Genomic DNA, 12,158 nt, shown 5'->3' with positions numbered 1-12,158 from the left:
GGGGGCTCCGTAGGGGGGGCGGGGGCGGGTTTCCCGGGTTCCCCGCCCCCGCCTCCCCTCGGCGACCCCTCCCCCTCCCACATGCCAGCCCAAGTCCCCGCCTCGAGTGTCTGCGGAGCCCGTGGGCGGGGGCGCCTCCTAGTGGGGAGAAAGGGGGAGCTTTAGTCTCTCGGGGACTCCGGCGGCGGGTCCGGCTCTGGAACAGAGACACTGACTGCGCGGGGAAGAAGACTGGCCTTTATTACAGGTTTGGAGGCGCTAGGGGTACCGTGGGAGTGGGAACGCGGGCAAGAGCCCCGGGAAACCTGTGGAGAGTGGGTGGGAGGGAGGGTTAGATCCAGAGAGGGACCTGTAGCAGAGCAAAACCCGGGGGGACGTCTTGGCCTCCAGCCCTCGCCTTCAGAACCCCCACTTCTCCTCCTCTCCCCTGATAACGACTTTTACCTGGTCAGTCTCTCTGACTGCATCTCAGGCTTCTACCGCCTTCTGCTGGACAGGCCTGGAGAGGGAAGGCAGGGAGGGTACCATCTGGGAGGCCATCTGGGAAATTTCCCTCCCCTGAGTCTTATCTCTGCCCACCCGTCCCGCTCTTCCCCCCAGCCAAGGATCTTCCCCGGGAAGGGGTTTTCTTTGCACCATTCTGAGGCAGCCAGTGATCTTCCCCGAGGGACTACACCCCCTTCTCTAAGTGGGGCTCCTCGGGGAAGGGCTTCCAAAAGCAAACTCACGGCGGATGGAGCTGCGGAAAGTACCCTCTTCTTCATCGGGTTCCCCAGTTCTGGGAGGTAAGAGAAAGACAGAAAGAACCGTGTTAGGAGAGCGATGGAGGAAAAGAGGGAAAAGGAGAAGACAGAAAGGAGAGAGAGAAGAGACAGAGAACAGAAAATGGAGAGAGAAGAAAGAATAGAAAGGGGAGAGAGAGGAGAGAGAACGGGAAGGGGAGAGAGAACACAGAGAACAGAGAAAAAGAAGAGAAAGACAGGGAGAGAACAGAAAGAGGAGAGGAGAAAAACAGAGAATAGAAAAAGGAGAGAGAAGGAAGAGAGAGGTTGTGTGTGTGTGTCCAGGATGGAGAAAGATGAAAAGATACAGTCAGAGACAGAGTTGAAGATAGACAGAATTCAAGATGGAGCAAGACAGAAATGGAGAAACAGAGAAGATCAAAGGTAGAGAGAGAAATGGAGGAGAGGAATGAACAGAGAGAGAAAATCAAAAGGAGAGAGAGAGAGGAAAATATAATTAAATACAAAGAAAAGGTGAGAAATGAAGATGGACAGAAACAGATGGTTTGAAAAAGTAAAAAAAAAACTACTTCACAGAAGTTCATAGTTTCACATACAAAATTCCTTTTTTCTTCCTTTGCACTAAAATGTCATGTGTGTTGAGTTCATAATTTTTTAAAAAGAAATTTTTTAAATGAGTTCAGAGTCTGGCTGTTAGAAATGAAATTGATGTCAGAAATAGAGGTGGAAAAAGGCAGGTGGAAAGACAAAGATAACCCAAGGTGAAGAGATAGAGACAAAAAGACAGAGGAAGTTGTAATAAAGATGGAGAATGGAGTGTGGAGGAAAATTAGTGAGAGACAGAGAAACAAAAAGGAGAAATAATCAAGAGACGAAAGGAAGAGATAAAACATCAGAGACGAAGTTAAGACATAGAGATGGAAGGGTCAAGGATGGATGGAGAGAGTGATGAAGATGGAAGACTTTAATGGAGACACTGGGACAACCAAGGGGATGGTATGGCAGAGGGAGGGCACAGAGCACATCACTCACTTTTGCTGTTGGTTGAATTTGCAGCGACATCTTCGGCCTGGTGGGGACCAATCAATCAATCAGTCAGCTTTAATTAAGTGCCTACCATGTGCCAGGCAATGGGGATACAAAGACAAAAAAAAAATGGACACAGTGCCTGCCTTCAAAGAGTTTACATTCTACCTAGGAGACAACAGGTACCCAAATGAGTGTCTGCACGGGGCGAATGCCCTCATAGATGTGTGTGGGATCCTTCCTCCATATACATCCCCCACTCTGTTCCCCCCATGCCTAACTTGTCCCATGAGTATTGACAAAGACTTACTGAGGATGATGAGGATGCCAAGGATGAAGAGGACGCCAGCAAAAACTAGTCCTCCAATCCTCAGGGACTGGTAGTCTGAGAAAGGGAAGAGAATGAGAAGTGAGGACTCAGGTGAGTGAAAGATGGAGGGATGGAGAGAGAGAGAGAGAGAGAGAGAGAGAGAGAGAGAGAGAGAGAGAGAGAGAGAGAGAGAGAGAGAGAGAGATCCAAGACACGGGGGTTGGGGACAGATACCAAACAGACATGCATTCATACCATACGTGAATGGATCTCTTTCCTTCGGAACTTCTGGAAAGATACAAGGATTTGGAGTTAGGGAGATGGATTGAAAGATGCTAAAGGCATCCTTTTGCAGAGATGAGAGCTCTAACCTATGACTGGCTTCGTCCCTCTAGACAGGAAACTGGACCTTTCTGGGTGCTAGACTTTCTATTTATAGTTCATAGGAGGGGGGCATAACCCTTTGTCCCTTCCTATCTCATCTAGAGAGAGAAAAAAAATGGTGGGAGCCAAAAGTCCTAATTCAAGGTCTGACAAATCATTCACTCACTATGGAAAGCTAAGCTAGATCTCTCTCCTACCTGGGTCTCAGTTTCCCCATTAATAAAACGAGGCTAATCATCCCTGCCCCGATGGCCTCACAAGGCTGTTGTGTTCTAGAAATGAGCTGTTGATACTTATGATGGTGCAGGCTTGCTTCTGCATGGGATGCCCACGTGGCTCTCCTTTTGCCCTAGATTCACTCCCTGTCCCTGTTATGCTTGGTGTGACCTGATGTTTAAAAGGGGTTCTCACTCTGGGGGAGGCTTGCTTCTCTAGGGAGAGTCTGGGTGCACAGATAGCTTAGGTGTTTGGAAGCTTGAGACCTGAGGCTGCTCATGCTTAGATATATTACGTAGATACATACTGGCCAGTGGCTAATGTTTTGCCTAGCACTATGGCAGTTGAGGTTGGGAGTCTGGCTAGCAGCTGTACTGCTGCCTGCCCCTTTACCCACTCCACCCCCCCACCCTCCCATAGCTGCCCTCTTCTCTCTCCTCCTACTAGACTCACCGGCCTTGGCTGTTGAGATCAGGGCTATGCAGAGAAGCAGGAGTCGGGTAAAGGGCTCCATTGTCCTGTAAGGATACAGTGGATCCAGTTGGGTTTCCCCAATGGGCCCCCCTCCTTCTCTACATTTTTCTACCACCACCTCCCCCATCTCACTACCAGTTCTGAGCCAGATCTCAAAGGGTTAAGTCTAAGAAGGGCCTAGGACCTAATCCAGCCAGAGCCATCTGGACCTGTTGGTCGCCCCGAGATACCAAGGGAGCCCTCCTAGGGGTGGGATTCAGAGCCAGAACAGAGAGCCACAGAAACATGACAGGACAACACAGGGCAGCCATCAGGAAGTCACAGTTGGGGGGAACACAGCCTTGTACCTATATGGGAACCTGCAGCTCCTCAGAATGGAGAAGGAGCAGGGGATTCAGAGCCAAACTTCTTGGATGTCCAGCCTCAGAGTGTGTGTGTGAGTGTGTGTGTATGTGTGTGTGTGTGTTATACAACAGGAAAGTACCAGACATAGAACTGTTATAGGATCCAGGAGGTGCAGTGTCATCCAGAATGGACACACAAATCCTCCATGGGATGGAGAGATCAAGGTGCACACACACACACACACACACACACACACACACGCAAGGTCACACACTTCATAATCCATTCTCTATCACTATAACGTCCCTGACATCCTGCCTAACCCTCGCCTGACCCTTGGGCATGGGACCCATGGGTATAAATATCTCCAGCATCACCCCAGAGGAATTTGCCTCCCTATGTAGCCATGACAACTGAACCCTGTCCTTCCCTTTAACTCACAGAGGGCCAGCCAGCCCAGCTTAGGAAGGGGAATACAGTGACTGACAAGGCCAGCCTAGTCAGCTCCAGCACATACTCCTCCCCCCACCCCACCCCCCACTCCTGAAACACAGCTGTACTTTGCCAAGGGGTGTCATTGTTGACAAAAACAAGCACTCAGAATTTCTAGAACAGTCGGACAAACAGACCAACAGAACTCTGTCCTCAACTACATCTGGAAGAGCCAGATTGAGCAGCTTTTGGAGTGGATAAGCCTAACTGGGTGCAGCAGTTAGGGAGTGGGGCGCACGCACACACACACACACACACACACACACACACACACACACACACACACAAAATCACTCCAGCACATAGCTTGATCCAACAGCCCTGGCCAAGGTAAGCCCGGGAAAGACCTGGTAACCCTTGGTCATGTCCTTGCCCAACGTTCCAGGGTGGAGTGTGAGGAGGGGTGCCTCTAAGCTCTCCCCTCTCCTCCATAGCTGACATACAGCCCAAACCCCTGGCGCCTGGAGCACATACAGGCATGCATACCGCTGTTACTCCCCAGCCTTCAGACCAGTCGGGGTGGGAGTGGGAAGAGACGTTTACAGCCGAATCCTCTCTCTCCCCCCAGACCCTCTGTTGGTGAGAAGCAGGAACCCAAAGCCAGTAGGTAAAACAGACCCACAGTAACCCCTACCCCACCCCCATCATCCCACAACACTCATGCTCCTTCACACACACCCATACTGGCCCAGGACATTCTCTCCTCTCTGCTCCCAAAATAGGAACCCCCTCCCCCCCAAACCAGAGGGAGAGCCAGGGGAAAGAGCAGATCATGGCAGGGGGACCTCAGGGGCTTGGGAGAAAGCTCACCCCGATAGACCGATAGATCCTAGGCTGTCTGTGCTCAGGGGTCCCGAAAGTTCTGCTGAGGACCCCCTGGGCCTGGATGCACCGCCCCCCTCCTCTTCTTTTTCTTCCCCTCCCTTCTCCTCCCTTCTCCTCCCCAGGCACTGTAACTGGAGCCCAGACTGGAGGGAGGCCAGGGGGCGGGGGACTGGGGGGGTGAGGCCCCCGGCCAGAGCAAGCCTAGGGCCCGTTAGCTTAACTCTCTCCTCACAAACAAGGGTAAATATGCTAGTGGCAGGCACCCACATGGTAGAGGCACAGCACAGGGGACTGGGGGGGTCTGGTGGAGACCAGGCTGAACTTTCTAACAACACACATAGGTTTACCTCATGCTAGGCTGATCCGGCCAGACTAACTCGCGCCCCCCACCCCCCACCCCCAAGCCTCTCCAAGAGAAATCTCTCTGAATGTTCTAGTAGCTATTGAGAATCCCCTCACCTCTTCCCTAAAACCTGCAGAGATTGATCGGAGGAGAACTGGTGGCTGCCCCTTCATCTCCATTCCCCCTCCAGGTTAGTGCTTTGGACACTCCACCCCTCCCCCCAATTAAGGAAGGTCTACTTTGTCCCAAATATAATGTTTCAGACCTATGTTGCCCAGCTGTTTTTCAGTCCTGTCCAACTCTTCATGACCCTATTTGGGATTTTCTTGGCAGAAATACTGTAAGGGTTTGCCATTTTCTTCTTCAGTTCATTTTACAGATGAGAAAACTGAGGCAAGCAGGGTTAAGTGACTTGCCTAGTGCCACACAGCTAATAAATGTTTGAGGCCAGACTTGAACTCAGGAAGTTGAGTCTTCCTGACTCCAGGCCCAGCACTCTATACATTGAGCTGCCTCAGACTTATAAGAGTCACGGAAATCAGCCATTGCTTGCCTCCCCCTGCCCTGAGGTGGTGGCCCATGTTCTCTGTGTCTCTGGTGACTTGAACTCAGAGCAGGAATTTGCCTGGTCTGGGTGCCCCAGTTCTTCACCTTACTATTATACCCAGTGACACCTGAAGACTCCCTCAGACGCACACGTACACACATTAATTTCCAAAAATGTGAACATTCAAATACATGAACACGTAGAAACAAATGAACGTAAAGAGGCGTGGTAATAATAGTAATAAACAATAAACAGCAAGAGTAGAAGCTAATATTTCTATAGTCCTGACTATATGTCAGGCACTGTTCTAAGCACGTCACAATTATCTCATTTTATCCTTAGAACAACCCTAGGAGGGAGGTGCTATTATTATCCCCATTTTACAGTTGAGAAAATTGAGGCAAACAGAGGTTAAGGGACTTGCCCAGGGTCACACAGCTAGTAAGCATCCAAGGCAGGATTTGAACTCAGTTTTAATGACTGAGACCTGACACTGTACCACCTAGCTTCACAAGTTAGCAGGTCTCTCTCTCTCTCTCTCTCTCTCTCTCTCTCTCTCTCTCTCTCTCTCTCTCTCTCTCTCTCTCTCTCTCTCCCTCTCTCTCTCTTTCTCTCTCTCTCTCTCTCTATTTCTCCATCTCCTCCCTCCCTGCCTCCACCCCTTTTCTTTCACTCACTCTCCATCCCTGACTCTGCCTCTCTGTCTCTGTCTTACACACACACACACACACACACACACACACACACACACACACACACACACGCACACACACACGCCACACTCATAAGCAGCTTACTTGACCCTTAAACCATTCCCTTCTTTCTCTCGGTCTCACAGCCCAGCCTGAGGCTCTCCTCTCCTGTGACACCCTCCTTTGTCCCCATGCCCAGCTTTTGGGGTAACTTGGTTTTCAGTCAGGTCTTTGCTGCTTCCCCAGGGAAAACAGGACAGGTCTCCCACCCCATCCTGGGGTACCTCCCCTGTTGGCTTCATGCATGGATGCTGGATTGCCTGTGGGCCTGGGCATGGTCCCATTTGGACTCAGCTATGGGGCAGAACCCCTCCTACCCTTCTGTCTCAGATCACTCCCAGGGTCACTGACCAGCCCTGGTTAATGATCATCTTAATGTTTAAATAGCCCAGGACGGGGAAAAGAAGCTTTGAGCCTGGGAGATGGCCACCTGGATGCTAGAAGCATTCTTCAGTGCATGGTCCTTCTCCTGCCTTTCAAACACTGGCTGGAACCTCCACTACCCTCTCCCTTCCAGGAAGCCTTCCTGGATTAATCCCACCCAGTTACCATCATGTGTCCAAAGACCCCACCAGGACTAGAGACTGTCATGGTCTAGGGTCAAGTGCATAGATCTGGAGGAGTCAGAAGATCTGGTTTGAATCCCATTTCAAATCAGAGTTCAAATCTGTTGCTTGCTACTGTGACTTTGAGCACAGACCCTTTGAATTCTCCAGACCTCATTTCCTTTCCCACAACATGAGGGTATCAGGCTGGATGCCCTCTAAGTTTCTCTCTCTGAGTCCTAGAATCTCATGACCTTGACCCTAAGGGACTCAAGCCATCTACAGTAGTTGACAAAGAGTCTTTGAGCTGGACAGGACTAAAAGAGGTGTCAGGACCCTTACCCATAGCATCAGAGACAAGGGATCATTCCCATGGTAACCAAAGACCTCCAGTGAAGGGGAACTTCCTCCTCAAACTCTCCCCTTTTGTATAGGTTTCCTTATATAGGAGGGCAGCTAGGTGGTACAGTGGATAGAGTGCCAGGCCTAGAGTCAGGAAGACTCCTCTTTCTGAGTTCAAATCCAATCTCAGAACACACACTAGCTGTGTGACCCTGGGCAAGTCACTTCACCCTGTTTGTCTCAGTTTCCTCATCTGTAAAATGAGCTGGAGAAGGAAATGGCAAACCATCCCAGTACCTCTGCCAAGAAAATCCCAAACGGGATCACCAAGAGTCAGACGCAACTAAACAAAAACAAAGACCAATGGGAAGCTTGCTCTTATCCCCACTCCACCATTATAATTCCCTCTGGGATCTCCAGCAACAAGCAAAGGGCTAACTCCAATTTGTGTTTGTTTTAAAGTCCCAAGACAAGCTGGTGGGTTGTGCAAAAATTATTAACTCCATTCTGGAAATGAGGATATTGAGACTGGGAAATGAAATGACTTATCTGTGGAAACACAACTCCTAAGCATGGGAGGCAGGATTCTTCAGGCCAGCACTCTATATATCCATTCCGGCACTTTCAAATCACTTTCCATCTCTGGGCCTCAGTTTCCTCCTTTGTAAAATGGTGGGTGTTGCTACCATGCCCCAACTGCCTTCTAACCCTTCCCTGTGGCCTCTTTCTCTCACTGGCAAATTCCTCCATTTTGAAGAAAAGGGACACAAACCAGTCAGCCTTCATTCTTTAGTTCACCACCATGTCTCAGGTGCATCCCCCCCACCCCCAAGCTTTTCAACTCTCCTTTTTAATATGTCTTCTTCTTCATTAGAATATAAAGCTCCCTGAGGGTACACAGTGTTCGTAGATCTGTCCAAGGCCTTTGGTTGCGTCAGTCACAAGTGCTTATGGAAAATTATGTCAGAATTTGGCTGCCCAGAGGAATTCATCAGTATTGTATATCACTCTCATGACAGCATGCTTGCCCAGGTTCTAGATAATGAACAATGCTCTTGAGCCTTCCCAGTCACCAATGGAGTGAAACAAGGCTGCTTGCTCCCATGCTTTGTAGCATGATGTTTTCAGCTATGTTGTCAAATATTTTCAGTGAGGATGAACCCGGGATCAAGGTCAGCTATTGCACTGATGGTAAATTCTTCCATTTGAAAAGGCTACAAGCCAAGACCAAAGTGGAAGGAGTGTTGGTGCATGATTTTCTGTTTGCAGATGATCGTGCACTCAGTGCAGCCTCGGAAGCTGAGATGCAACAAAGTATGGATCGATTCTGCACTGCTAATTTTGGTCTAACAATTAACACTAAGAAAACACAGGTGCTCCATCAGCCAAGCCACCACCACACAATTCACACGCGGAATCATTGGTTACAGCAAATGGAGAAGTCTTGAATGTTGTGGAAAAGTTCAGCTACCTTGGTAGCGTACTTTCCAGGGATGTACACATTGACAATGAGGTTGACAGACACATTGCCAGAGCTAGCTCAGTGTTTGGGAGGCTCCGAAGAAAAGTTTGGGGGTGAAGAGATGTTAGACTGACTACCAAACTGAAGGTCTACAGAGCCGTTGTGCTGACCTCATTGTTATATGCTTGTGAAACATGGACAGTCTACCAGAGCCATGCCAGGAAACTGAATCGCTTCCACTTGAACTGTCTTAGGAAGATTCTGAGGATCACCTGGCAGGATAAGGTACCAGACACTGAGGTCCTTACTTAACTAAACTGCCAAGCATTCAAACTCTACTAGAGAGCGCAACTCTGATGGGCTGGCCATGCAAATGCCAAACATACTCTTGCCAAAAAGACCATTTTATAGAGAACTCACACAGGGCAAGTGATCACATGGAGGTCAGAAGATGTGATACAAGGACACTCTCAAGGTTCCTCTTAAGAGCGTTGGAATTGTTAGTGTGACATGGGAGACGCTGGCACAGGACGGCCCAGTATGGCGTGCCCACATCAGAGAAGGTGCTGTGCTCTGTGAGCAAAGCAGAATTGAAGCAGCTTAAAGGAAACACAGGATGTGTAAATTTAGAGAATCCACCCCAAATGTTTACACAGACTATTTGCACCCTATCTGTCATAGGGCATTTTGAGCTCATCTTGGTCTGATCAGCCACAGTTAGACACATTGGAACTTGACTCAACCACGATGATGTCATTTGGGTCCTCTTAGAGAACACAGGACAACCACCAAACAACCAAGCTCTCTGAGGGCAGGAACTCTCTCTCTCTGTTTTTTTTAAACTTGTATTTAGTAAATACTTAGTCTAGTGCTTGACATTAAGTACTTAATAAATGCTTTTTGACTTATTGACTAAAATGAGAGTTTAAGCTAGATGATCTAACACAGTGGTTCTCAAAGTGTGGTCCCTGGACCCCCTTTCAGGCGTCTTCAAAGTAAAAACTTTTTATAATAATAGTAAGTCATTTTAACTTTCAGTATGGTAAATATCCATGGGTATAACTCATATAAACAAAGTTTCTGGGTGGAGGGGTCCTCAATAATTTGGAATCTGATACATAAAAGTTTCAGAAACTCTGAATCCTAATAAATTTATTCTGCCTAATCTCAAAGGGGCCCTCCCAGAAGCAAGGTAATCGTTCTACTCCTCTCTCTTCTGTTTTCTATCCCACTCACCGCAACAGCCGTTCCAAACCTTCTGTCTCTCCTAAAGTCTCCCATGAGGCTCCTTCCACCGCCCTTTCAGCTGAAGTCTTTGCCTCATACCCACCGGCCCCCCTCAATTGATGCCATTTCTGAAGAGTTCCCACTTCTGTCTTCTTCCTTAGTCAGTCATCAAATGGATGTGGCCTAAGACAAACTGAGACCCAGGAAAGACCTTCATTTAGAAAGACCAAGGTCAGCCACTATATCCTGGACCATGTCCAGTCTTGCCTTTAGAAAGAGTGAGGTTGTTGACTTTGTACAGCCCTGCGTCACTTAAATCCAATTCACACTAAGGCAAGACATTGACCTCGTGAAGTCATTGGTCCTCTTCAAGAATGAAGGGTGAACAACCTAACATCTTTCATAACAGTAATAATAGCTAACATTTATATGGTGCTTCCTATGTGCCAGGCACTGTGCTAAACACTTTACAGTTTTCCTATTTGAACCTCACAATAACCTTTGGAGGTAAGTGCTATTATTACTCCCATTTTACAGGTGAGGAAACTGAGACCAGCAGGTTAAGTGACTTGCCCAGGGTCATACAGCTAGTAAATTTCTGAGACCGGATTTGAACTTGGGTCTTCCTGACTACATGCCCAGAATTCTATTCATTAGCTGCCTCATCCCTTGGACACCATTTTCTGCCATCTCCTCCTTCATCTCTATATCTTACTAAGAGGTGGCTGAACCTTCTTTTTTGAGATGATCACTTTTGATCCCACCCCCTTCTAACTCCTCAGGCAGATTATCTTAACTATGGGTCCACCTTTCTTATCTTCATCCTCTCCTTATGTCCTGGGTCTTTAACTGCTACCTACAAACCTGCCCATGTCTCCCCCATTCTTACAAAAGCCTCCTTAATGAAACCTGCCCTCTACATCCCAGCTCATCTCCTAAAGAAAGCCATTTACAATAGGAGTCTTTACTGCCTCATCTCTTGGCTCTGCCCAAACCTCAGCAATCTAGCTCCTGACCTCATCATTCCCTCCAGAGCTACCATGATCTTTGAATGAACAGATCCAACAGCCTTTTCCCAAGCTTCTCCATCACTTCTGCAGCCTTTGGACACTGCCCATCACCTTCTTTCAGACAGATGGTCTCTTTTCTGATTTTCTTTTGTCCACACAGCTCTCTCCTGGTCTCCCTCTCCATGTCCAATGTTCTTCATCCATGCTACACCTACTAATGGTGAGTATTCCTCAAACTGCCCTGGGCCCTCTTCTCCTGCTATCCTATTTCACTTGGTATTCTCATGGACTCCTAGAACCAAGTAGCATCTCTACACAGCTGGCTGTCCTATCTATTTTTCCAACCTCCACTTCTCAGCTGAGCTTTTGGACAGCTCCAACTGGATGTCCTAGAGGCATCCCAGAGTCAGCAAGTCCAAAATAGAACTTTCTCCCCAAACCCCTAATACTGACCACTTGCAATCACTCAGGCTTGCAACCTGGGTATATCATTCCTCAACGTCTCCTTCTCCCTCACCGCACATGTCCATCGTCATCATTTCTATCTTGATTTGTCCCTTTCTCTCCACTTCCACAGCCAGCCCAGCAGTTCACACTCTTGTGACCTCTCATCTCCTGCTTCTAAACCTTTGTGTTGTCTGTGTCCCCTGCCTAGAATGCTCTGCTCATCTCCATCTGTAGAATTCCTGGCTTCTTTCAACACTTGACTCAAGGGCTGCTCCTGTAGGAGACATTTCCTAGTTTTTTCATGTATTGGTAGTTTCCCAAGGTTACTCTGCACATTTTCTCTCTCCCCCCTCTCTGTCGCTATCCTCCCCTTCCCTACTCTCTCTTTTGTCAGTCACTTTCTCTCTCCTCTATTCATCTGCATCTGCATGCCTTTCTCCTCCTCCTCTTCCTTTTCCTTCTTTCTCCTCTGCCTCCCTCCTGCCTTGCTTCTGTCAATCTGTCTGTCTTTCTCTCCCTCTCTCTCCTCTGCCCATGTCTGTATGCCTTTCCTCCCCACTCTCTCTCTTGGTTTCCCCCTCTGACTCCTTGCTCTCTCTTTTTCTCTTATATATATATATATACATACACATATATGTACACGCATATGTCCACACATGTGCACACAC

At 48.3% G+C, this 12,158-nt stretch overlaps 1 protein-coding gene across 4 annotated transcripts; it reads right to left on the bottom strand.

Moving 5' to 3' along the window:
- Positions 1 to 223: 223 nt before the first annotated feature.
- Positions 224 to 5,363, bottom strand: LOC140508437 (phospholemman-like). Of its 4 annotated transcripts, none has more exons than XR_011968431.1 (8): positions 4,801 to 5,099; positions 3,133 to 3,197; positions 2,335 to 2,367; positions 2,080 to 2,154; positions 1,776 to 1,856; positions 729 to 778; positions 445 to 499; positions 224 to 305 (listed from the first exon to the last, which is right to left on the bottom strand). XR_011968431.1 is itself a non-coding variant. In XM_072616369.1 (8 exons), exons 2-7 carry the CDS (start codon positions 3,191 to 3,193, stop codon positions 477 to 479), a joined length of 279 nt encoding a protein of 92 aa, XP_072472470.1. In that variant the 5' UTR covers positions 3,194 to 3,197; positions 5,275 to 5,363; the 3' UTR covers positions 224 to 305; positions 445 to 476. The 4 variants fall into 4 exon arrangements, 3 of the variants coding, with proteins under 3 accessions (XP_072472470.1, XP_072472468.1, XP_072472469.1); XM_072616369.1 differs by lacking the exon at positions 4,801 to 5,099 and adding an exon at positions 5,275 to 5,363 and having other exon boundaries at positions 1,776 to 1,812; XM_072616367.1 differs by having other exon boundaries at positions 1,776 to 1,812.
- Between the last annotated feature and the right edge of the window lie 6,795 nt (positions 5,364 to 12,158).

Source organism: Notamacropus eugenii, chromosome 5, assembly GCF_028372415.1.
Source record: "Notamacropus eugenii isolate mMacEug1 chromosome 5, mMacEug1.pri_v2, whole genome shotgun sequence".
Lineage (NCBI taxonomy): Eukaryota > Metazoa > Chordata > Mammalia > Diprotodontia > Macropodidae > Notamacropus > Notamacropus eugenii.
The sequence above is the reverse complement of the archived record's forward strand: the minus strand, read 5'-3'. Positions and strand labels throughout refer to the sequence as shown.

What these genes read in the sequence shown, in the direction of transcription:
- LOC140508437 (XM_072616367.1), bottom strand. Translation starts at nt 5,084, where the DNA reads ATGTGGGTGCCTGCCACTAGCATATTTACCCTTGTTTGTGAGGAGAGA. An exon ending in AAGAGATCCATTCACGTATG is followed by an intron (nt 2,155 to 2,334) that starts GTATGAATGCAT and finishes TCCCTTTCTCAG; the next exon opens with ACTACCAGTCCCTGAGGATT. An exon ending in TGGCATCCTCATCATCCTCA is followed by an intron (nt 1,813 to 2,079) that starts GTAAGTCTTTGT and finishes GGTCCCCACCAG; the next exon opens with GCCGAAGATGTCGCTGCAAA.